This window comes from Cupressus sempervirens, chromosome 10 (genome assembly GCF_028749045.1).
Source record: "Cupressus sempervirens isolate cs-2001-9-10 chromosome 10, ASM2874904v1, whole genome shotgun sequence".
Taxonomy (NCBI): domain Eukaryota; kingdom Viridiplantae; phylum Streptophyta; class Pinopsida; order Cupressales; family Cupressaceae; genus Cupressus; species Cupressus sempervirens.
Window position 1 is genome coordinate 304,902,850 of NC_143127.1, and position 27,415 is coordinate 304,930,264.

Genomic DNA, 27,415 nt, shown 5'->3' on the forward strand with positions numbered 1-27,415 from the left:
TGTTGACAAGGTAACGGAATCTTGTTTCTTACTTAACCATGCTACCAACCTGACTCCTAAAAGAAAAGGTCCACCACTGGGATAGTCGTCTACAAATAACATGAAGTATCTTTCATTTTCAGACCTTTAGTTCTGGTGGGTCCACAAAGACCAGCGTGAATTAATTGAATAGGTTGAAGACTTGAATATTCTTTGGATTTAAAACTTATTCTAGTTTGTTTCCCTTGTTGACATTCTTTGAAACACAATGTTTTTGGGTTTCACAATCTCAGGTATATTCTTAATGAATTTAAAGAGTTGATTGTTACAAGATTATCAAAATTAACATGATCTCGTCTCTTGTGCCACAACCAACATTCATCAACTTGACTCAACAAAAATTCTGCCTTTTACCTCTCTTAAATTAAAACATTACTTTCAGTACATTTACCTTCAGCAATTATCTTTCTGTAATCAAGTGTTCTTAATTCACAACCTTAAACATTGAAATTTACTAAGTAGCTATTATCAGAAAACTTACTAACACTCAACAAATTATACTTAAGACCAAATAACAACCCTGTGTCTCTGCAATGGCTTGACAATGCTTTCAAATTCTAATAGAGGCTTCAAAAGCCAGAATTCAAAAACTAAATAAATTGACAGAACAATTATTCCTTGTTTACAATTTACCTTAACTTCTTGTCAATATGGTGTTACTGATCTTTAATTTTTCATTTGTGGAGACTCTAATCATCTCTGCAATGATGAATCTTCTTTACACAGTTTTCAATCTTTATTCAACCTATGATACATAACATCCTTCTCTCTCAGTGCCTTGATTTGTATCACATCAGAAAGTTACTGTTTAGACACCAGGCTCACCCACAACATGCTCTACCTCCAGATTTACTTGATCTTAAAAACCTCTACAGCATGTTACCATGCTTAATCAACAGCATACTATGTCTTTTGTCTCATTTGTTCCTAACTCTACTGCACACACATATACAAGTTGAACGGGGAAAGATATCTATAAATTCTCAAATCTGGTATAGCCATTTAGAGTTTTAACTGTTCTACATGATAGATGGAAGCGAACAAACTCTTAACCACGTATTTAGCAAGTCCAAAACTTGTTAATCAAATATTTTACATTAAAATTATTTCTGTTGCCAACATATAGAAAGAATTCCATTTTCGGACACCTGTGTAATTACTTCAAGCCTGACAAATTATATCTTTAATATTTGTTCTTTATAGGCACTGAATGCAAATAACAAGGATCATTCGATTTAGTCCAAAGTTAATTGAAACAAATATTATTAATGGTATATCCGAAAAGTCAATTGTTTCGTTTGACTTGTATGTGAGTCTTTTGCCTCCAGGACAAAAGCTGACATTGAGAAACTTCAACTGCATCAAACATATCTAGAAAGCAATGAATACGGCAATTGATCACACCAGAATTGAACAATGTTTCATCTGCACCAAGACAAAGCCGATATTCTAACCATGGTTTATTACTAACATATTTCAAGTAAGCTCTTTTACATTAACCTGCATGATCAAAATGTAATTACTGTCTCCACTGTATTCAATCTTCCATTCAATTGATGTTTATGTAGTTGAATCTCTTCTCAGTATGCCTATTAGTTATCTTTATTGAGACTGTCATAGGTTTGATAAAATTACTTCTCAGACACATAACAGTAGAAGAACATCATTTATATTTTTACCTTTCAAGCCAAAATTTTGTAAGTATGAATAGATGCAGAGATAAACTATTGACACCAATGCCACTTAACAATCTACCCCTTTTATTGATGGCAAGACAATCCACAAACATAACCTTTTGAAAAAAGACTTCAACAAATTCTGATAACAACATCTGAACATAAAAGTCTTCAACAAATGCCCAGAATTCAGCATCTTCATATGCCCAAATTTTAAGAGTATTATGCATCATTTTTGTAATTTAATAATTATTAACTAGTTGATTTTATAAATCAGTTAATAAATTATTAAAGTTTTTAAAAAGGAGAGCAAGTAGTGACATTAATAGGAGTGGATATGATGCATTGATGAGCTGGAGGACTTCTTCTCAAAAAGTTGAGTTAGTTTGCAGACAAGAGGAGAGTATGTAGGGGAATTGGAGAAGTCTTAGGGTCAATGTTTGACTTTTCCTTAGAGTTTGAAAGGAATTTATGGTCATTTGGAGCATTTATAGGCGCAGTTTTGGTGAGTCATATGGTTGTATATGACTTGGAGATACTTTTTCATGCATGTGACTTCAGTTTTAGAGAGTGCAGTGGCCTATTTTTGAGGCTATTTTCTTGGATTCGACCCTAGCTGGTCGAAAAGTTGTATTTGGTGAGTTTTTAACTCACCTTTGTAATGATTTCATGCTTTTGGCAAAGAAGACACTTAGTGATTTTTGTTCAATCCTAGGTCTTCACTGTTTTTAATATTGTATCTCACTTGTTGCATAGCAAATATGTAGATTGGGAGCCATTATTTTGCATTTCAGACCTTCTGATGCATTGCAGAATTAGTGTATTGAGTGATGATTGATAGAAATTGTTAGTGAAAGCTGAGTTTCTTTTCATTTCAATCTCATAGAAGTTGTTATTCTGTGGTTTTAAGTGTCTTGTCGCAGGTTGCTGATAGTGACGGGAGAGTTTATCATAATTCGTTGTAGTGAAGATTTATTTTTCCTCTCTATTTCATGAATTCTCAGTTCTTTCTATGAAATATTTATGCACCTGCATGAAGCTGCGATTTGTGTCATACCCATATGCATGCAAGGGATGTTCATGTAGTTTACTACATTTTGCAACTTTAAGTTTTGGTGTATCACCTCCCATATTAATAGTTCTTTTTTCCAAGTTTCCTCTTACCCTTTCCTTCAAAATGTTTTAGTTTTAGGTCATACTCAACAAGGTCGGCCTTTTCCAGAGGTTTATTTCAGCTATAGGTCAGCCACAACCTTGAAATAATCCCATGTTTCTCTAGATCATGTTTAGCTTTGTGAAGATTGGCATAGGGTGCAAATCTAGGAGTTAACAGAAGTTTCAGTGTAAACTTTTAGTAGCTTTTTGTATATAATTTCTGAAAAGTTTCAATCTTATAATATCTTATCTGCTGCATGAATTAACTATTTTCGAAAGGTTCAAACTTATTATTTCTGTAAAGATCTGTATTTATGAGTGATTTAATATCTAATGCTAATTATACTTGTTTATTAGGAACAATACCAAATCAAGGGACTACTGAACAAATCTTGTTCTAAGCTAATAGGGTAGCATACACATATAAAGTAAATTGAAGCTTGTTCATTTTATATTTGTTGCTGGTTAAAAGACTCCAAAACAGTTGCATTGGTTATTTTAATCTATCGTACAAAAGTATTTCCCAATTTGCAGGTTGCATTGACCATTGTACACTTCTATAAATAAATGACAAGCGTTCTATGACCTTCAAAAAATTTAGTGATATAACTAGAGGGAAGTAGTTGAAGTATCCATCATCTATTTAAATCATTCTGTGCCCAGTCGCAGTTAAATAAGAGGCACTCTAGGACTTTGATTGCCTTCATTCTACCACACTTTTGTTAACTATTCTGCTTGTGTTCAGAACTCAATTGCATCTCCATAAATACAATTTTTAACTATATTTTTTAAAAATATATCAGTTCATTTATAGGTATTTATAAAAGATTCATGCTAGTATTCTTTAATAATAAAAGAATTACAATATTAGAATAACTTTTGATATTAAGGAATTCAAAAAAACTGGTTTTGATTCTACTGCTCAACATTCAACTATTTTATTTGTTTGGTTAACATTCAGTTTTCCAGATGAGCCTAATATTCAATCTTGAGTTTGATGTAATCCAGAAAGAATAGCCCCAAGATAGTTTTGAATTGTATATGTAGTTCTAGAAGTTTATGTTGGAGTTATTTCTTCAACTCCAAAGCCCTCAAATCACCTGCAAGCCAAACAACTGTCACAAATGGAGATCAAGCGAGATAGATTTTTTCGAAAAACTGAGAATTGTATCGATGTGCAAAAGATTGTGATTAAAAATAAATAAACAAAAAGGTCCTTAGATTTGTGAACAAGTTAATGAATGTTCCAACTTGAGACATTAGAAATGTATCTCACCAACTTCTGCAACATGAAAATGAAGAAAGGCGAAATGCAAATTGGCCTCTTAGAGCTTTATAGCACAAATTGGGTAAGTTGATCATTCCTACTTCTGACGGTTCAAATAAATGTATATCTCATGTTCAGGTTTAGAAATTAGATACATATTTTAGAAGTAAAGAAAAAGTATTTATATGTATTTATATGAAATCAATGTTGCATAAAATTAATCTAATTACATTTACCATGTAGGTGTATACACCAGAGTAAGATACCATGATATTCAGTTAAACGCTTTATTCTTAATCTATTGTCTTAATAAAAAATAAGTATATTTTTCTAGAGACCGTTATCTATTACTTTCTAGTTTTTAGCAAATGACAAAATTGCCTCTGGATGTTTAAAATGTTGAAAAATTGACAATAAGTAATATAATCAATCTTAACTTTAAGCAATAAAGTTTATTAAAATAAAATTAAGTATTACTTTAACAGACTTTGTCTTCAGACCCTAATTTGTGTACTTATAATCTAAAGCTGTAGATATCAGAGAACGTTTTTCACTTTTTCCTGTGTTTTCATTTACGAAACAAGGTAAAAAATTATGGCATGCATCAATAATCCTGCGAAATTTTAACAGTCTGGCACAGACCTATAAAACTGGCAAATGCCAAGGCCAAATTGTTGAAAAAGAGGGGAAAAACAAAAAGCAAAGAAAATGTGAGGGTAACAATCTTTACCAAACAAGATATATAAAAGGCTAGATGGGAGAGAACAATAAATTTGTTACAAATATCCTGAAGTTAGGTAAAGAAGATTCGTTGAATTATCAAAAATGTGTGCATTACAAAAGTTTAAAATCATTCACTAACATGGTAGTGATTTTGGCAAAAATCAAACATATTTACCTGAAATTTAGTTTACAGGACTCAAAAGTATCTTTTAGAGTCAAAAAGTATGAGGTTGTTTTTATAAACACAAATGGAAGTAATGTACATCTGAGCTAGGAACAAGACGACTTAATCAGATTAGATTTAAAGGCTGTCAAAATAAGATTCGATGATTCATTTCAAAATAAAAGAGATTGCACCTGTGCTTCCTCCATAGTTGACATCAGCAAAGGCCCATCCTCGGCTCGTCCAATACTGAATGCTTAAATCAAATGCATTGCGTGCTTCAGATGTAGGACCCCCTTTAAATGTTAAAAAATAAGCATGATTAGCTGATAAAACAAAGAAAAGGACAGATAAACTGCTTTCTTTCTTGCATATCTTAAACATTATTTAGAAGTAACAACCAGGCACAGTATTTGGTGGGCCAAGCATTGCAACAACAAAAGTGAAGCATTTAGGAAAGACTAGGTCAACCATATACCACAGACATCAATATTATGTCTTAGCATTTTCCCTGCATACCTGGAGTAAATGGAAAACCAATACATGTCGACATTTAAGGAGTGTCAATGACTATATCCTATCCACTGGATAATTTTCATAAGACATTTGAGCTACCCATGCAATGTAGGGAGTTGATCAGGCAAGAAAATATTAAGCCTCAAACTATTACAAAGAGAAAGTCAACAATCAATTAGCTTTTAGATCTTATGGATACTTACAAATATTCGAACTATTAAGGTCAAATTGGGCCATGTTGATAGATCCCAAAGATACAATGAGCTATGAAAGTGCCAACAGGATAGCTTTTAAGACCTGCTAATTTTCATAGATTTAAATTAATCATCTTGTAGTTCAACTAGACCAGCTGAGACATTAAACCTTTACTGCTTTTACAATACAATTCCTTGCATTTTGGAAAATCCTAATCTCCCTTAAATTCGTTTGAGTGTCCACAAATCATTATTAACAAACAGGAAAAATAAAATTGCCCTTATATTTTCAATTAAAAGTAAATAAATATCTTTGAATACTATAAAATGTCTACCATGCCTTCAACAAGAAATTTGTAAATAGCATAGTTTTATAGAGTTTCAAGACAAGGAGGTAAGGATGGTGGACCAAGCACTTTAACTGGGAAGTGATGACCGATGATTGTTTAGAGGCAAAACCATCAGTGAGGTCAAGTGTCAGAAGGTAGCATCCTTGGCACATTCCCTATCATGGTACAAGGTGATGTCACAAGGCAAAATCCCCACCAGAAAGCCCACATTAAGGCCTTTGACAGAAAATAAAACTTCATGGCGCATACCATTTCATTATTTTATCACTATGTTTTCTCCAACAAAAATATCTTATTGTTTCAATGTTTTGAACCAAGTCCTCCTTCATAGAATTAATAGTGCATCTAAATGATCTCACCAATCTCCATGATGTCTATGATGATTTTATATCTCAATTTAAATGTTTAGAGTGTGAGTGGGGCCATAGACGTGTCTCCTCAATATTTTTAGTTATTACAATGTCTTGGGAAAATTAGTTTCAAACAAGTCTTAGTATAAAAGGAATTCTAAAAATGCAAAAAAAATCCAAGCATTTTTGTCTCTTGCTAACATTGTAATATACTTCTAAACCTTATCAATCTTTTCCATAGTTCGCAAACTTTGTGAATTTGCAACAAGTTCTTATCATCAATGATTTGATGCGTTAACAAAATATCTAAAGACAAGCTTCTTTGGTTATCCAATAGCATCCAAATCTTGATTCTGTTGATCGAGTTGAAGTTTGTAGTTGGTAAAATTTTCAAACACTAGCAATCATTCAAATTTGTGGGTCGTGTTAAGGCGGTGAAGAAAATTACCAACCATAGTACAGGATCGATTTTATTATCTCCTCCCACAACCAAGGTTAATACTAGAAATTGCCCTACAAAGGCTCACCCACCCACGCTCCTCTTTACTCACCTTTTAGGTCTTGTTCCTCCCTAGCAAACCAATACATCTAGTGTTACTAGAGCCACAATCTATATCATCAAGCAGCTCTTGGACAGGATTTTCTCATCTTGGCCCTAAGTTAGGATCATGTTTTCGAACAACCTGTCTTGTGACTGCAAACTCAATTGACCTAATAGTGACGTTGTTGCTTTATTTCACATTCATCGAACCACATAAGCTCTTTTATATAGGCAAGCCCACTAAATACATAGTTTTTATCCTAAAAATATCCATTGTTGAGTGTTTCATAGCATCCTAAAATGTTTTTACCATAGAAACAAAAATTGAACTTTGCGCTAAGAGTCTCTCTTAGGAGATGACCAAATACTCTCAATGTGCACGAACCACCTAACAATGGTTTTCCTTCCCACCTACTACAAGCTATAAGGGGCACCAAGAGCAATTTCGAACCCAAAAGCAACCCAAATAGATCGAGATACACATCCTCTAGTCCAAGCAATTGATTAAGCAGTTGTATAGCTAGTTCCAAGTCCTACAGCTCCAAGAGTTCTAAATAGAGAGACAAATGCAACAAATAAGAAGAAGCATGTCACCATAGAATAGTAAGGGCTACAGTGGCATCAGCCTACTTTCATAAGCAGTAGGATTATACTTCTTCCTTAGTTGTAAACTCATCAATAAAGAAACTAATCAACTTATGTGGATTCTTGTCTAGCATTGGTGGATAGTTGAAAAGAAGCGATGATTTCCCTAATGGAGCATAATAATAATTTTACTCATTCGATCTTGCACGCACCCAACTTACTCTTAAAAAGAAATTGATTGATCCAAAAATAGATTAGTCATTTATGAAGAATCAACTTCAATAACCAAAGTTAACTATAGGCATATCACAAAAAAGTCAATTAAAGATTCTTGCATTTGTATCAGGTTCTTGGGGAGCCCAAGAGAAGGGCTTCATACCCTTGTCTTTAAGCAAAAAGTAACTCCTAAGTTGGATTGAATCTGGAAGGGAAGCCTATCCACTAAACTAACATGACCATCCATTCCAGACCAGCATTTGCCTCCATTCTTTCGGTGACTCTGACGCAGTGCAAGGTTAAGTGAACCCCCAATGGAGGTGACCAAGCCTCCAACAAACTACAACACAGCAAAAACACAACAAACAAGACAAGCTCTGATAGAAAATCCAACTCTTTATTCAACAAATAACTAATTACATGCAATGTGTTGGCCTGTAAGGCCTTCCTGATTATGGCCAAATACAAAGCAATTACAGTAACAGTTCTACAAGACCTCACAAAATCCAACCCAACCCTAGCTAGCCTAGATCTATAATAGCACAACAATCTGGTAGAAACACCAAGAAAGATCTAAACTTGTGCTCACCGCTAAGCAACCTTCTTGTTTCGTATGCCCACACTCAGCTACAAGCTCTGCTACCAAGTTCGCAACTCCAAATTCCTTCCTCGAAATCTCTGCTACTACTCACTGACTCCACTTCCCTACAACACTACCCAAACCCCTATTTTATACCTACACGGCCATAAGTCAGCCTATTACAAACAGAACCATCCAAAACTGAAATAATCACAATATGCCTTAGTCGGCTTACAACAATCATTAACTACACATAGGAGAAAGAACAAAGACCCTAAATAGGTCCTCTCACATCCCACGATTAGGCGCAACACATTTAAATGGACCAAGTCGGCTAATCAAATCTCCCAAGAACATCAGTCGGTGAGCCAAACCACCGAGCATCACAAGCAACCACCGATCACACCAAGTATAAACTGAGCACACCTAGCAAGCATGTCCATCGAGCTCCCACAAGCGTAACCGAGTTCCTTCAGTCACCAAGTTTCTTAAGTGAAACTACAACCAAGAACTACCCAAATAATGACCAAGCATCTCCTACTTTCAACAAAGTTCACCAACTCCAAGGTCAAAACCACTCTAGCATACAACATTGCCAACTATCCAAGGATGCTCCTACATCAGACTTGATATCTTTATCTTGATTTCAATAAGAGATCATGAGGTGAGATGAGCAATTTTCCGGATCGTTTAAGTCAGAGAGATAGGAGGAGATATGTGCCACTTAGGTAGGTATTACATATAGATATGGCATATGGCCAACCTCCTTAAATTGGTGGAGGTCAAAAGTAAAACATAAATACTTAAGAATAGACTCAACAAATGCAAAATATGTACGAAGAGAAAGTAGAGGGTCAAGTGAGAGGGATCAATGTTTACATGCACATTTATAACTTGCATAAGTAAGATGAGGGGTACTAGATCAATACAGTAGTCATTTTCATGTGTCAATTGATAGTGAATTTCTAGGCGAATCGAACCCATCAAACATAAATAGTAGTTGTATCATCCCTTCACATGTTGGATCCAACCACAAATTGTATATGTTAAAACATTATCCTTTAGAATAGTAAGGACATGGCAAGATAGGAAATCCAAAATGTCGACTTTACATTCCACCTACCCCACAAGGCTCAAATCTCTTTCTCTGGGATGAAATGACTGGGCTTGAGTAGGAATCGATCCCACACGCTAGCCTTGATTGCCATATAATAGTACAGCCCCAATAGGATTGGTGTGACTGCAATCTACCAACTATATTGTGCACTTTCAACTGCAACTAAACTCTAGTTTCCCACCCTAAAATTACTTGCCCTACCCTACGTTGTCAACTTGCCTCATAGGTGAGATGGGAGTACTCTGATGCAGAGGCGTCTCTGGAAAATCTAGGAGGAATTAAACACTCAACTAGATTACATCAGAGGACTCATACATCACCAATAAATTCATAATGGATTCTTTTAGATAAAGGAGATGGAGAGTTGTTGCCAAGAATTTTACCTAAAAGTGATTTAGAAGATATTGAAAATGCTTTTGATTACAAGCAGACAATATCCCAGGGGACTATTCCTAAGAATGATTCCCAGAAGTAGTTTTCTTCCATAGTTGATTTCAATTTATCCTCAAAATGTGAGATACAGCCAACAAATGCTAATGCTGAAGCCTTGGATTCAGGCGAACCTCTTGATTCTCTACCTGACCTAGGACTGCCGAGTTTTCATGGACTGTTTGACCCAGAGGAGTTTTTAAGAATGATTGAGGATGAAAAGAAAAGAAAAGGCTGGTATCTCAGAAACAGACACTGTTGTTTTCAATCCAAATTGTTACAACTGTTGGCCATGGGAAGAATTTACTGGAGGGAATGGTTTACCTTGTAATCAAATGCACACATCTACCAGTCCATCTTTTGAGTCCCCGCAGTTACAGATAATGGATGGAAGACTGATTGAAAATGTTCCTCCCATATTCAGTCGATTTGCATGCATAATCCCGCGCGGTTATTTACATTGCTGACCAATCATAGTAGAAAATTAAATAAATAAAAGACAAAACATAAGGATTATATACACCATCTCTTACGTTCTTAGAACTGATTGCAGGGAGATTAATCGATCCTCATAACAAAAGAAATGGTTTTCAAAATGAGTTAACTTCTATACGCAACCTCACAGGTCGATTCCTTGCTAAGAAAATTCAGAAAATCTACAGTTTGGGGGAGTTCACAAAAACAAACTGGCGTACATACAATCTGTCTACCAAACTAAGTTACGACCAGATTTTCAATACCATAGGTCGAATTTTTTCATACCACAAACTGATACTCCTGTATTACCTTCCAAAAATCCAAAAAAAAAGAACTTAGAAGGAATGCAAAAGGTGTTAACTTAGAAAGAATGCAGAAAAACGTTGAAAACTCAGCTCACACACAGTTGGAAAACTCGAAAATCCACAGCAAAAATCAAAAACTTTCCATCCCCTCTCCAAAATTCGATTCCTTTCTTACATAGCTGACTGGCTTTTTTTTTTTAACTGACTCTCTTTTTCTAATTAAAGAATGTGAAACGTTTTCTTTCTATCTAGAAAAGAAAAACGTCTTCTCTCCAAAAAAAGGATAAGAATCTGAAACGTTCTTTTCCTACCAATATTAGACAATTGTTTTCTAAATCAGGAATATTCCAAAAAACTGTCTACTACCTATTATTGGATTCTGAAAATCATTAAACACTCCACCTATGAATTAAAAAAACTATTCTAATTTAAAATCCACACACCTGGTCCTAGGTGGCTATATCTGGAGAGCTCATCGAACTGCTACTCTAGGTATGCCACCACATGTAGGACGTTATTGAAAACATTTAAATTTAAAACACACACAAAACATAAACATTACTTATCACATTTTCCGCTCTGCTACTGCAGCATACTCGAGCTGCCCTTAGAATAGTAGGGAAGATGGTTGAGATGGGTCTCTTAAAGGGTGAGCTGAGCATTCTCGATATTGATTTCTTGGGATAGCTGATTGAATGAAGCTAGGCCTCCCTTCTATAGGAGCCTGACTATTAAATAGCTATAACAATCCAACCACGAGTGAGGATGGAGGGTACCCTCAATTAGGCACTAAGCAATTCCAACAGGTATTAGGACAAAAAAAGAAACTAGAAACCAAATGCTCACTCAAACCAATCCATCCAAAACCCTCAATGGGAGGCGGCTTGAGAAGTTTTGCTAATGGCTTTGTTCCTAGTTGTACAACTTTGAGATGAGAAGTTCTATTAATTGATCTCACCTATAAATAGTAGGGTTTCTCATCGATCTCTCCTACTTTTCAAAGTTGCAAACTGAAAAGTAATAATATAGACGAGATCGTGGAGAGAGGGACCGAACCTAATAAAGAATTTTGTGGAAAAAAATGGAAGGAAGCGGTTGTTATTGGGATTGCAATGGGAGAGAAAGATTGGTCTTTATGAGCACCCTAAAACTATAGAAGGCTAGTAGGCATCTTGAATGATAAAACCCAAGCTTGAACCTTTACACACACAATTCAACATGTTTTGGAAGGAAGCCGACCACCATTAGCTACCCTCATTTCTGCTAGCTAGTTTAGCTGAGTACAGATGGGTTGGGTATTTCCTAGTGACTAATTCGATTAAGCACCTTCCCCTTTAGAATAGTAGGGCTCGCCTAACCAGGAGATAGGGCAGTCTTTGGGTGGGTAGGTTAGGGTGGGTGAGATCAGGCAGGGCAAACCAATGGTGTAGGGTGGTCCCTACTATTTGAATGGCCAACTTAGCGCCCATAAAATGGGGTGATAGCTCGCGTAGTTGGATATTGCTCAACTTAAACAGAGTTAAAGATGGAGTAACCAACCTTTCTTTAACTACCACCCGACATAGGATAATGTTTCATTCCTTCTTTTCCCACATAAAGCTTTTCACCCCACTCACCTAAGATGTCACATAGAGAAACGCCTTCATGAGATTATTGACGTAACATTACTATACCTTCTGACTATTATGTCCCCACCAATTCTAGTAGCTAGCCATAGAACTATAGGGGGCCTCCAACTAATCAGCTTGCTAGAGTAACAATTCTAGTTGGTGGGAGCCCATAGAATAGTAGGGTCCTACAAGAATCAGTGGGGAGGAGGGGGTGAAGAGAAGATAGCTAGCATATAGGCAAAGGAAATAGGAGACTATTGATTGAGATTGTTACCCAACCCAAAGGCATAAGATTGGTGAGAAAAGCAAGTAGTTGGTTAGGTAGATAGCAAGGTTGTCAAACTTTACTTCTATACGGATGAAATATTTGTTACAAGGATTTCGATCTGGCCCAGCTATCACTTTGATAGCCCTATTCTATCCTCAACCTAATCCTTTATAGTGGGGCCCTATTCAAGCCATGAATGTTATGTCTATAATAAAGTCTCTTGATGGGCAGGGTAGAGCCCTACTAGCACTAGCAGATCAACTCTATTAAGTTCATGACCTTTTCATTGAAGGTTTGAATCCTGTCCCCACAACTATAGAAAAGAGCCAAATCTAACGGGGCCCTTTCTAATCTATTGTCAATTATATAGGTAATAAAAATTCCAAGAATGATCTACCTAAAAAATTCTAATTGGGGTTTATATTCTATTGTTGCTCGGCCAATTTCATATTGTTCTATACCTTGAACCACCCACGAAGATTGATGATGAAATCAATCGCCAATCAAAACACATAGTTCGGCCCTATTATAGAAGGGTAGGATCAATTGCGGTCAAAGGCATTCATCACAACAAATGAAAATTATCTTCCACAAAAAAAATTCGATATACCTTCGCCTAATTACTAAGATCATCATTGATGATTTGCACTCCATTATCATTAGAATACTCTCCCATGGAGCACTTGGAATATGGGGCCATAAATTGCAAAGGAACAAGATCCAAAGAGGTGGTTGCATTTATTACAGAATACTCCACATCCACTGCCAAGGAAATTTGAGCCAATTCGGCCACACAAGCATTTCTACCCAATCACTACATGAATGCCATATACATTGTCAGAGGTGTGCAACGCCAAGTCCACTGATGGCAAGGCAGGCACGAAGATGGTGGATCAATCAGTTCTTAGTTGAAGTAGGGAAATAGACGACCCTATCCCCCACCTATTATATAGGCTAAGCGAGGTGGATGATGAAATCGCCCACTTGTATAGAGAGAAGTGGTTGCTTCACTAGGAGAGGAAGGTGTTCACTATTGCGATGAGTGGTTCTATTTATTTGGGTGGGAAGCTATAAAGATTTATCATCTCCTGTTGGAGATAGTTCATTTGGACCATTCATATATGTCATACTCGAGAACTAGAGGACCAGGATCTTGTCCCAACATGTACAGCACAGCATATTTCCCTGTCTGGCACCCTAATTAATCAATCTGATTGGTCTACTTACCCACTCACTATATATCATAGCTCATGCTTGAGATGAGCTATCAATCAATAGGTAACAAGGTGCCAACTTTAGGGCCCTCGTATATCTACACACACACACACACACACACACACACACATATATATATATATATATTCCCTCGATAGTGTATGCCTACACTACAATTGGTCCCACCTGAAGGTAGTAGTTCAAAGGGGAGGGGTCAGACAAGGCTCAGATACCTATATAACAAAGTCCTTATTCCTATCACAAGATTGACTCATAAATTAAAAGGTTCATTCAAATGCATTTGTTGCATTCCAACAGGTCCATTTCAGGGCATGAGGAGGACCCATTATTGGTTGACCAGCATGCCCCAGGTTGTAAGTTTACAGGCATGCATATTGAAAGATACTCCTACTCGCGATAGAGGAATACTTATACATCTTGGGGAAGAGAGAGTAATCTGAGCAAACAATCAACAAACGAGGGAGGGAAGAGTAGCACCTCTCCCAACTACAACCTAGAAAGCAGATCAGGAAACAAATGATTCAACCTACTAGTACATTGGTAGGCAGCTATTGATCCTTTTGTTTAATCACTGGGAGCTTTAGCATTCTTCAAATGCGCTTCTTATATGTAAGAATATGTTTTATGCTTGTTTGAATAATACAAATTAAATTTCCTAATATCATGCTAAGAATATCAAATATTTTCAAAAGAAGATGCCATTGGTTTAATTTAAAATGAAAAATAATATAAAAAATTCTAATGACTAAAAATGAAGTAGCTAATTTTGAAATAACAAAAATAAAAGAAATGAATTCTTCCACGATTAGTTCTTCATATAGGGTCTCTCCTTCATTCGAACTTTCGCCTAACAAAGAATCAATATAGCTCCCTCTCACCCGACTTCCTAGGGATGCTATCTTAATGAGAAACATTATGGACGGATTAATGGCATCTTTAAATAGGGGAGACGATAGTTGGATTTGGGTCATTTTACCTGCCTATAGAATAGTACGAGTAACTAAGATAGAAGAAACACCAATAGCAATGGAAGGGATGGCTAGAGAAGCATAGGAAACCCTCAAAATCTGTATAGTTTTCCCAATAAATGGTTATTTCTTTCCTTGTTCCTAAGTTTCAAACTATTGTCTTTGGAAGTGTTGAGGTTCTCAATTTCAGTACATTGCAAGTTCATGAACATATCAAAAGATGCAAAAATTTGGCATATTGGTGGAGAACTCCTTCAAAATGGTTTCTAATTGGAGTTATCAGTCACTTTGTAAGTTCTTGAAATGATTAAACAGAAAACAAGTTTTAAAGTTTCAAAACGTGGTGAATTTGTTAGTGTGTTGGCACATTAGTACATTCTTAAACCTTCTAATTCACCAAAAGTTAGGTTTTTTGCAAGCCCATTCTCCATTATAATTATCATCATTCTTCATGTTCTATACTATGAGGTAGGCTCATTTTTTCCCTCTAAGGTGTTTTGTATATTGAATTGCTACTTTTCAAAATGAATTGTTTAGTTTGTTATTAATTGTTGGTGTTTGCCATTGCTAAACATACTATTTAATGAACTGCAAAAATCAAAACTATTTCTAATTCCCCAACAAAATTTTCCTCTCCATTGTTTACAAATATCTCCTTGAGACTGTCATGACCCGAAAATGACATACAAATCTTGCTTGTGGAGCAAGTAATGGGCAAGGTGAAATCTCAAACTACACTTCTATCTAATAGATGGAAACAGTGATACCAATAAACCAACACCAACTCAAAGGCTGATTGAAAGCGTACCGGTTTGGCTCTAAGTCCTGTTTGTCTAATTTATAAGAAAAAATACAACCATTGGGGTGCAAAGACTTCCAGAAGTAGATGATCTCTATTCTATAAGAAAAATCTCTACCATTGGGGCACAAAGACATCCAAAAGTAGGAAAATTCTAACTATTTTTCATGAATTTGAGATGGTAACACAAGCTACAATCAAAGCTTATAGTCTATGTATTACCACAACCGCTACCAGTAAAAGTTTCGGCTCCAATTGCTTCTTAAATCACTATGCTCTATTATTGAACACACAATAATAACATGAATCAAAGACAATAGGCACAAATTATAGTCAAAGCTTCTAATTTACTCTATCACAATTGCTTCCAGCCAAAGCTTTGAATCCAATTGCTTTTTTAATTCACTTTTCTCCCAAATTCGTACTATACAATCAAAGTTATGCTTGCACAAGTTTGGCAGAACTTTCTTGTATACAACAAAAGATGATTTTTACAATAAAAGAGAACTCCTTTATATAGGCAAAGGAGTAGAGAAAAAGATAGAGAAAAAAGTGGGAGCAACTCAACCAACTTTGACCTAGTCTAACTAGAAGAGATATTATTGGGTTACATGCAACTCGCATTACATGTAATTACACATTTTCATGTAATACATCCTCTTCAACTACAAACATGGAAGAAGAAGAAGAAAGACGGAAAAGAATTGAAACAATCCTAGGGATTGTTTTGAAGGGCCTTGCACTTGGCGATTCAACCCCGAGTGATAACAGGATCGGGAGTTTCTGTGTTTTGTGGCACTGCATTCACCTTCATAATCATGGTGTTAGTCTTTTAATAGCCTCTTGTTAAATTGTAGCTTCTGTTGGATTGAACTATCCTAGAGTTAATCCTTCTATGGTTATTGGCAATCATTAATTATACATACTCTAATATATATATATATATATATATTGTATGCTATATATTATATATAATATATTTATATATAATATAGATATGTTATAATTAATAATGTTTTAATTAATGATTAATTAATATATATAACCATAGAGACATGTCTCTTCACAAGACATGCCGCTTGAAGATATATTTATATATCTTGGAAATCTGCAATTGAAACACATAAAATTACAATAATGTTATTACATTTGCAGAGATCCTAAATCTAACATGGTATCAGAGCCAACTGCAAATGTAGAAGGATAATGTAATTATGATGGTTCAAAGTACACAACATTGCATTCAACATATCTATGGCCTTCATCACTTCAACTACAGTGGTTGTCAGGTGGTAAATTAAACAACAGATTCAGGAAAGTAATCCTAGAGCACAATGATAGTTAGGTTATCTGATTGCTCTGAATTGAACTTGCTAGTTTTAATTCCTGGATGGTCATTAAATTGTCAAGAAGAATATATTATACGCCATAACATATCAATAAAGGAGGCAATACTGTTACCTACAGCAAGCATACAATATACAATTTATTGTTATCATTAAAAGGCAACTCACAGTGTAGTCATTCGAATCAGATATTAAGAGCATTCTTCATAAAGTTCTCCATATATATTTACAGTCACAATATTATTGCAATCTCAATCAAGGCTGAGATAAGTTGATCGTATATATTATTCTTCAAGGAAGAATATAGATATATAAATCTGTGATAAAGTTTAAAGCTATCATCTAATATAATCTGATATGAAAGACTGTTAAGTTTCTCTATCACTGATCCTTACTTTCTTAACATGAACACCTTAAATTGAACAAAAACTCCAGTATTAGGAATTGCAGTCTAGCATGAACACCTTTGAAGCAGGCTTACCAAGTTCGTGCATGTCTGGTAAAAGAAATTCGAACCAGTCACAACATCAATGAACTTCTGAACAACAAAAGTCTTCAACTGGCAAACTTGGATGAAATTCCATGTAGCTACAGATTGGTGTATCCTTATCGAGCATTGCGCCATCTTATAACCTGCTATTGTCCTCCCATAAATTCCAACTATTTTTAAGGACAGATGGTGAAAATGAAATGAAAAGATAAATTAGAAAACATTAATATCTGCGATATTATTGATTGAAATCAGTGTTAAAGCCATTTTCCTGATCTTTATCTCTGAGTAATTATTTATCATAATAAGCCAAGATCGACAACAGTGGAATCTAATGTTGATCCAACATTTATGATTTTATCAACTATCTATGCGTATTGTGAATTTAGCACACGGTGCAACCAAAGGTGAATAAACAATTAGCAAATAAGTATTGGCAAATATAGTTGGCTTGAGCATTATTTAATATACTTAAAGGAGAGTAAGGGCCTTGTCGTGGGAAAGATGGAAAGCGGATTAAAAATAAAAATAAAAAAAATTCGAACCTCTATACTATCATAGAGGATACTATGAGCAGATGATAAGTTCCAAGAGTCTTTGATAAAAGATTCGGACAAAGGAGAAATTATAGTTAAAAGTGGCAAAGAGGGCAATGCTTATATGGAATCTAATGCCAAAACAGTTAGTGATTATTGTGGATGGAAACTCTTGGTGGACTGTACCGAGAGGGTTGCCATCTACAGAAGGTTACAAAACAGAGTCAAACTGCAATCCAACACAGGTCTCCAGCAGTATAGATCTGCATCAGTTCATTTCTTTCTACTTTGGTTGAAGAAGCAGATGACTATTTGCCTCCAGTTGCAGGATCACATCTGCTTGTTCATACTAATATAGCCCACTATTTCAGTGTTGACATCAGATCCCAGTTTTTGTGTAAACTCAGTCCAAGAGAATTACTACAGCAGAAAAGGATTGCAGAAGGAACTCTATTCCTACAATGTATTGTTGGTTGAATATCCATATTCCTATGATGGTGGGTCATAAATTGTAAGCTTATGATAAAAAGCGTAATACTGATCATTTGTAATAGAAGAGTGTGAAGAACTTATTATAATTCTTCGGTCAAGTTATGGGTCCATTTGAGAAATACAGTTATAAGAAATAAGGTGCATTTTTTTGCAGGGCAAGATATCATAACTACGAGTTTTGTAGTCTATTCAAAGAATTCCATTTAAAAACATACACATTCGGTATGATAACCATCACCAAAATTCTACTCAAAATATGTAGATGAGACACAAGACTGAAGTACATCTTATGGGTCAACAATATAAGAGTGGGAATCTTACATTAAGGGGGAAAAAAAAAATAGTCACTATTCTATTCCCACTTGAACCGTATTCCATTCTCAAATAATCTAAGAAGAAGTACAAGAACAATAGATTCACACTATGGTGCATAGGTATTGCTGTGCAACTAGGAATGTATCAGTTTTTGGCGCTGCTCTATGTAACATTGAGAGTCAAAATTCAAACCTATCATTTTGATTGATGAATATAGAGAAAGACATAAATATTAGGAAGTTGGTACTAACAACAGTTATAATGTGAAATAAATTGGAAATCAAGAAAGGAAGAGTTATTAATACTAACTGAAATGTTGCTATAAACATTGTCAAAACTGAAGTATCCATGACAATGGGTGACATCACAAATTAATAAAATTGATAATCAAGGCACTTTGAGGAGCTTCATTTATGTGGAGTTTTAACTAGTACATATTTGTCACAACAAATGTATTTAAAAGTATTGACATGGAAATGATTCTAGTGCCTTTCCAAAGTTTTGAGGAGAGAGATGTAAAATTGTCTATCAAAATGACACATATTGACCCTACTACTATGGAAAGCTAGGGTAATTTCATGTGGACGACATAAATTTTGAGGAGTAAACTCTCTCTTTGGTGTTGCTAAAATTATGTTTCAAATTCAGAAGTATATATAAGAGTGGGAATTTTACATTGTGGGGGTGAATGATTACCTCGACCAATGTTTCATTCCCATTGAAGGCATTTTCTAGTGAATGGTTACCTTAACCAATGTTTCATTCCTCATTGCTGGCATTTTCCTTTTAAATGTATATGGACCTTAAACTGGAGCAACTTGTATCAAGAACGAGATAAGTATTTGTTGTACTTGAGTATTAAATTTAACCACTTATTGTAATCTCTCTCTTATTTGAAATTATACACATACTACAAGAGTTAATTGCCTTGATCTTTTCCTTTGTGTGTAAAGTTGATCTTGTAGGAAAAGAAGAATGACACTTTAGGCAGGTTATGATAGTAGCTCAAAAGAAGTGATCAAGCTGGATCAAGTGAGGCTCTTGAAGCAAATGTCCTTGATGATTGGGATTATGACTATCTTTCTACATTAAGAGGGAGCATGACACTTCTTCGAAGGCAACACAGGAGCTTAGAAGATCAATACTCAGAGGGAGTCTAGAAATACATGTGTATGACTTCATTATTTTGATGAGCCTACTTCTATGTACATCATGAGGAAGTATTGACTTATCACCTGAACGTTGAAAAGATTAAGTTATTCAAAGGAAGTTTAAAAGTTTTATGAGTAACAAAATGATTTTAATGGGCCACACCTTGTGAACATCACAAGAAAATGAAAAGATCCTTAAATAATTTGCATGATCATACACTAGGTACCGAGTAGGTAAAATTGTACGATGATATAAAAGTTGGAATTTCACATTGTGGGGGGTAAATTTAATAAACAATGTTCAAATTCCCACTTGAAACCATCTTTAGAGAGGAGATTTAATGATTTGACAATTATGGATTGTCATAGAAAGATAAGTAATTCGTACTCTTGAGTATTTCAGTTATCTACTTACTATAGTCTCTCTCTTTCTAGGTTATAAACTTATACGTACTATAAGAGTTAAATTGCATTGATTTTTTCTTTTATATCTACAGATGTTCTTGCAGAAAAGGAAAGTTGGTACGTTTGCTACCAGGATTATTGTGCAGGCTCTGGAAGTGAACATCTTTTATGATTAAGATTATGAAGAGGAAATCTGACATTGCTTCAGATTAAGAGGAAGCAAATAAGAACATGATTCTGTCAAGTTTTTATTCAAAGGGAATAGATCATATCACTTCGGAGGTAAACTTGACATGATTAATGATTATTGTTTCTTATGCACTTATTGACTAATAAAATATGGTTGATGATTATATGCTACAGTGATAAATCTACTCTTGTAGAAAATGCTCCATGACTTGATGTCATGTGACCTTGTGATACTAGTGCATTTATCACAAGGATGAGTTATATTAGTACAGATGAGCAAAGTGTTGATATTTTTACCAAGCCTCTTGCAAAGTTGAAATTGTATACTTCAGGGGTAAAATTGATATGACCTTGTTGTAAATGCATTTATTAAACTATATATTCATGAATATAAAATTTACTTTTTGCTTGCAAGCTTGTATTGTAAAAAGTGACGACTTTTCTTGTGAAAGGTGACGACCTTTTGTGCGTTCTGATCCTATTATAAAGTGACGACTTTATTTTAGTTGATTTGTCTTCAAACAATGGTTGAATTTGGTGTTATCTTTGTTCTTTGGGCCAGATTTTGCTGAACACATTGATAACCTTCATGGGTCTTTTGGGCGATAGCCGGACACCATGAAAACCCATTGTTTTAAAAGTTTAGGTTATCCTTGTTCTTTGGGCCGGATTTTGCCGGACACATTGATAACTTTCATGGGTCTTTTGGGCGATAACCGGACACCATGAAAACCCATTGTTTTGAAAGTTTGGGTTATCTTTGTTCTTTGGGCCGGATTTTGTCGGACACATTGATAACCTTTATGGGTCTTTTGGGCGATAGCCGGACACCATGAAAATTCATTATGTTTTCTTTTTTCTTTCTTCTTTCTCTCTATTAGTTTTATACATTATGATGATTACACCTTATTGTCGAAGTTAAACTTATTTCAATTTCCCTTTGCTTAAGAGGGAGTATTGAGGATTTTAGCATCATAGTGTATTGAAGTAAATTCCATATGTTAATTTACGTATGTGTGTTGATGAATTCATATTGATATGCCATTTTAGGGATATCATAGTGAGATGATATCTCCTTATACTAAAGAACATAGTATGTTATATAACAATCCTTCTGAGCTAAGAGGGAGTGTTAAATTGTAGCTTCTGTCGGATTGAACTATCCTAGAGTTAATCCTTCTATGGTTATTGGAAATCATTAATTATACATACTCTAATATATATATATATATATATATATATATATATATATATATATTGTATGCTATATATTATATATAATATAGATATGTTTTAATTAATGATTAATTAATATATATAACCATAGAGACATATCTCTTCACAAGACATGCCTCTTGAAGATATATTTATATATCTTGGAAATCTGCAATTGAAACACATAGAATTACAACAATGTTATTACATTTGCAGAGATCCTAAATCTAACACCTCAGACTCTCTTTGATGAATTGTTCGTTGTCATTTGAAAATTTGCCGTGATCAAGTTTCTTCTTGTTCAATTTGTTGTGAATTCTCCTTTGTAGATTGACACATTATGGAGTCTCCAACACTTTATAAACCTTCTTGACGGTGTCCAGATGTAAACTCGGAACAATTTTCCGATGAGCATATGCAACTTCTTGTTTTGTTTTTTATTTTGTTTTTTGAAACAAAGTGCTTGCAACATTCCCACACAAACTCAAGTTCTTCGACAACCATTGGAAAATGGAGACCAAATGAATCACTACTTCTTTGAGAGCTAAAGCACGTCTTCTTGACAAAATGCCATTGCACGAAAAGTGGATTTCATGTATATGCAACATGTAATGAGAAACGGAAAGTGAGATGGCATGCGAATGCGGATGGAGGATGAGCTTACATGTAAATATAGATGACGGATGAGGTGAAATGTGTAATGATATGAGAAGCAGAATGACATGTATTTTGCTCATGAAGTGTAAATGCATATGGAAAGATGGGAATGCAATGTAACTTGAGGCAAAGTGAACTTTATAGTCGTCTTTGTGGAAAAGTGAAGTCAAAGTACATGAGAAAACATGCACATGACATTTTTGACCTTTTAAAAAGTGTCTTCAAGTCAAAAACAAGTTTTAGAGATGCAATTACATGTAAGACTTCTCATGTAATCATGTCGTGCAATTGGATGCAGAAAGTGAGCTAAGTGGAAATGGAAATAGAAAATAAGATTACATGTACATGCTAATGATGGATGAGATGAAATACATGTAATCGCATTTGATGAATGAGATGGGAAATGTTGTGGCATCAAAAGATAGAAATGGAATGTGATGATGCTTTTGCAGGAAATGGAAGATGGAGTGAAGTGAAACATTACCAAGTTCTTGGAAAAAAACTTGCAACTTCTCCAAAATGAAGAAAACAGAAAAGCAAAGACACAAAACACAAAAACAAACTTCAAAAGAAAAACGTACCTTTGGCAAAAGACTCAAAAATGTCAACAACCAAGCCACTTCAACATGCAATTCCAAATTTGAAGTTTGGGAGAAAACCAAAAACATGAAAATGAACCATTTCATCATTTTTAAAGGAAAAATACAATTTCCATGGCAACAAAATCAACAAGTGTAAAACATCAAGCTACAATATGCATAAAATCAGCAAGATAAGCATAAATTAACTAGCAAGAAGGAAGATTTCCACTTAAATGATGATTGTGTACCAAAAATGAAGGAGGAAGAAGTTCCAATGATGAAATTTTCTCAAACAAACTTGGATCTTTTCAAACTTTGCAAGAGGAATTCGTAATAGGCAGCAAATGAGGCATTTTCAATGCACAATGCCAAAAACATGCCCTAAAATCCCTCAAACTTCTAATGTTTTTGTCAAATGCAAGTTCTTAAAATGTTTTTGGGTAAAAACGTGATTCAGATCTGCAATTTTACAAGTCATTTTTGTCATTGAGGAGCAAAAACATGTTTTCCAATGACCAAGACATTCATCCAAAACACCAAGCGTTTCTTCTTTGCCACAAACCGTGATCTAAGACACCCCAAAAATGAGCATTTTTTCAAAAACGTAGGTCAATAAGAGCATGAAAAATAACATTTTAGCAAGGAGATTCAATGTTTTTATCATGAGAACACTTGGATTTGCAAAAATGACCCTAAATGACAAGATTGGAAGATATCTCATCAAGAAATCAAAGATTTCTATGCAAAAACGTGTTCATGGGAAGAACTTGCATGGAGTTTTTCAAAAATTGGTTTATGAAGGTCAAATGCATGTGTTTGAGAGAACAATGCACCTTTTGGAGGTGTTTGCATATACTCAAGACCAAAACGCACCTTTAAGAGGTGTTTACATGTTTTAAAAACATGTAATGGCTCTCCCAAGGCAAGAATGCACCTTTTGGGTGCACATGCATGTTTTAAGAACATGTTTTTTGCCAAAAAATGCACCTTTTAGGTGCACATGCATTTTTTAAGGACATGCTTTTTGCCCAAAAGCGCATTCTTTAGGTGCAAATACATGTCTTTGGGTTGACGCATATGCATATAACATATGTAGCTCAAATTTTTGATGTCATTGCACATTTGAGTTAGTCTACATGCATTTGCATCAAAAACGCACCTTTTAGGTGCCACTACATATTTTTCTCATTTACATGTTGCACTCAACATGAGTGATCAATTTAAGCACACGTCACTTTAATTTTGATAAAATATTACTTAAGTGGGACATAAATTATATATATGTTATCATATTAACAATATAATGTGTAAATATCATTTAATAAGTAATATTTACTAGAACAAAATTTGAATATCAAAAGCAATCGAAAAAATGGCGAGCAGAAAGCGAACAGTGAATAGCAGAATCTCGACAAAAAACCCTAAGCCCATCCATTCGAACAAAGCAATTAAAAACTCATGGCTCCGCCTTCAAAATACAACTTGGTCTGGCTCGGCTCCGTGTTTCCCTCATGACCAGAGCAAGGAAGGAGTCCTCGGCGCTCATAATACAAAGATGATCCCCACTTCTAACATCTATTCACCTCTGGCAGAATGGCAATTGGAGAAGACGGAAATCTCGTCAAGGAAATCATGTCCTATCCAGAACAAAATCTTCTCCGTTACAAGTCTAAATAAGCAAATCAAAATGTTCAACTCTACAAAATATGCCAGGCCAAACCGCTTCTTGCCTTGCCGAGGGATTGAGGATCCACCCCTCCCTCATATTTCAACTTGGCAATCTCCGTTACCACCCAACTCCTCTTTAGCCATGTCTCCACCTTACATTCCGCCGCACCGAAGAGCAAAGGATAACCACCATCCTAACCCTAAGTTTTCCTCTCCTGTCTGTCAACCCACAACTGACCTTAACGACAGGGTTCTCATCATCAATGATCAAATCAGTGAAGAACAATGGATGGAATGCCAAGAGGTAGGACTATTCGCCTATTGGAATGGCCCTACTTCGGATTTACATAAATTGATTGACTGACTTGATGATTACTGTGGCACCCAGGTATGTATCTCTAAATTGTTTTATAATATGCTCTTCCTTAGCTGTTATGATGATTTAATTAAGAAAGATTTTATTAACAGCCCTGAATGTATGTTCAAAGGCCATGTGGTTCATTTTTTTGACTGGATCCCTAACTGTAATGAAAATAATCTAGATTTCGTAATACCTTCATGGTATGTTGTTTATTCATTAACCCCAGAATTAAAAAATATCAATACTTTAAAAAAAATGGGCAGATCTATAGGAAATCTAATAGGTGTGGATTTAGCATATGAATCTAGTAATAATGTAAAACTTCTAATTAGTGGCAAGGTCAATGACTCTAAGACAAAATAGTTAAAAATTATCACAAACAGATCTAAATACGATTTAGAGTTTACTAAATATGAAGGGAAAATCTTGGATATCATCCAATTGGATGATGAGAGATGTCAATCTTTCAACATGATGGATGTAACAACGAATCTCCATAAGACCCTTCCTTTACTTAGAAGAAGAAAACAGAAAATGCTCCAAGAAGATCAAACAAATGAGGAATGCTTTACAAGAGTTGGATCAGACTGGCTTGATTCGTCTCCCTTCAAGGAAAATCATAGGGCAAAGCAGAGGGCAAAGTGTCACAAAGACAGAGTAAAGAGTTTAAAATTTATAGAAGACAACTTCCCTTCTTTGGATAAGAATTTAATCAACAACAAGGATGAATTCATCCAAGAGACAGCTGTTAAGGAAAAAAATAGCAAAAGCAATCAGAATGTCAATTCTTTCAACAAGCCCAGGTTATTGAGCACCATTGTGGACAACCGGGGAAAAAAGAAGAAAAGAGGGTCAAACAAGAGTAAGAAATACAAAGACAGATCATTAGTGACATCTTGGGGTCAGGAGCACTCTGAAAACAGGATAGATATGTCAAAGGACAATCCCATAGACCAAAAGAGGATTATAGACTCTGCCTATGAAAAGGGCCCAGAGTGCTTAAAAAGTAAAGATCCTAATCCAATCCTGCAACAAACAGACTCCCCAAAGGATAATCAAGGAAGTCAAATAGAGGAGCTTGAAAATTTGATGTTATTCTCCACATGCGGGATAAGTAGCAATATAGAGCTGCATAAGGATCCATCATCTCCACAATCAAATCTGCATTGGGAAACAGACAATAAGGTAGAGTCCCCTGGTAATTTTTAAAAAATTTGGCAAACTCCAGCAGTCACCAGCAGTTCTCCATTCACTCCAGGCAATAGTCTTCACCAGGAAGACACGGCCAGTGTATCAGCAACTGAACCCCCAGTCAAGGAATTTCAAGAATTTTTGAACAAGGACTACTTTACAGAACCTTCAAATGCCGAACCAGTTACAGAAGAAATAGAAAATCCGGAATTGGAACAACTTGCTGAGGAACTAGCCCAAGTATTTAGTCCTGACAATATTGAGGAATCCTCAATGATCCGGAAGGAAGAACTCATAAAGAGGGTTATCCAATTAGGAGGGGAAAACTACTCAGGTGAAGATCTTCGAAGAGATATATTAAAAATTCGAAGTGAAGATATAGCTTCAGCACTCTCTTATCAATCAGAGCTAGCTAAACAGATTCTGTCACAAGTTGAGCTAAAGGACCAGGAACAGTCTCAAACAGGAAAAAATGATAGTGTGAACATAGTGGAAGATAACTTGGATCAGCTAGGTATATACCAGAGTAACGAGAATCGCGCTGAAATCGCGTGAATCGCCGATTCAGCGATCAGATTCATGCACCCCGATTTTTTTGGAGTCGGAAATCGTGATCGGCGATTTCATCGGGTGAATCGCCTGAATCGCATGTATCGGCGATTCACTCAAAAAATCGCCTGAATCGCCATTAGAAATCGCCAAAAATCGGCTGGCAACAGCATGCATGTTTACTTGGAAATAATAAAAAAATCACTTATGTTTTTTGCTTTCTTTTTTACCTTTCCTCTTTGTTATAACCCTAAAGGGCCTTCTAATTGTTAAGCATGACTAGAAGAGAGGAGAAGATAAAAGAAGAACCATAGGTTATAAAAAAAAAAAAAAAAAAAAACGACGACAAATAAAAAATGTTTAGAATGCATAACGGATGATGCCCAAGGGAAGGGAAAGACATAATCAGGTAGTAAAACATCAGCGGTTCCCAGAAAGAGTGTGGGATCAGAAGAAAATCACAAAAACACTGTGTTCCATATAGTTTTGTGTGGGTTTCAGAGTGCAAATTTGGTTTTGGCGACGGGGGCGCTGCCCCTCGACCCCGCCCTGTATCGCGACAGGGAGCGCGCCCGGGGCGCTGCCCCAGGACCCCGCGAGGGCACTGCCCCTCGACCCCGCTGGGGGCGTTGCCCCCTAGACCCCCAGTCGCTGCGGTTATCAGTCGTGAGAAGTCTCACCAGTTGATGAGACCTGAAGCTGTTG

The 27,415-nt window shown here is 35.5% G+C and overlaps 1 protein-coding gene across 3 annotated transcripts in view; it reads right to left on the reverse strand.

Moving 5' to 3' along the window:
• Positions 1–27,415, reverse strand: part of LOC149533839 (peptidase uncH-like) — a 282,829-nt gene that overhangs the window by 123,940 nt on the left and 131,474 nt on the right. For all 3 annotated transcript variants that reach the window (XM_089804019.1, XM_089804018.1, XM_089804020.1), the window contains one exon: positions 5,218–5,319. In XM_089804019.1, coding sequence (XP_089660145.1) covers positions 5,218–5,319 — 102 coding nt within the window. The remainder of the gene's footprint in view (positions 1–5,217; positions 5,320–27,415) is intronic.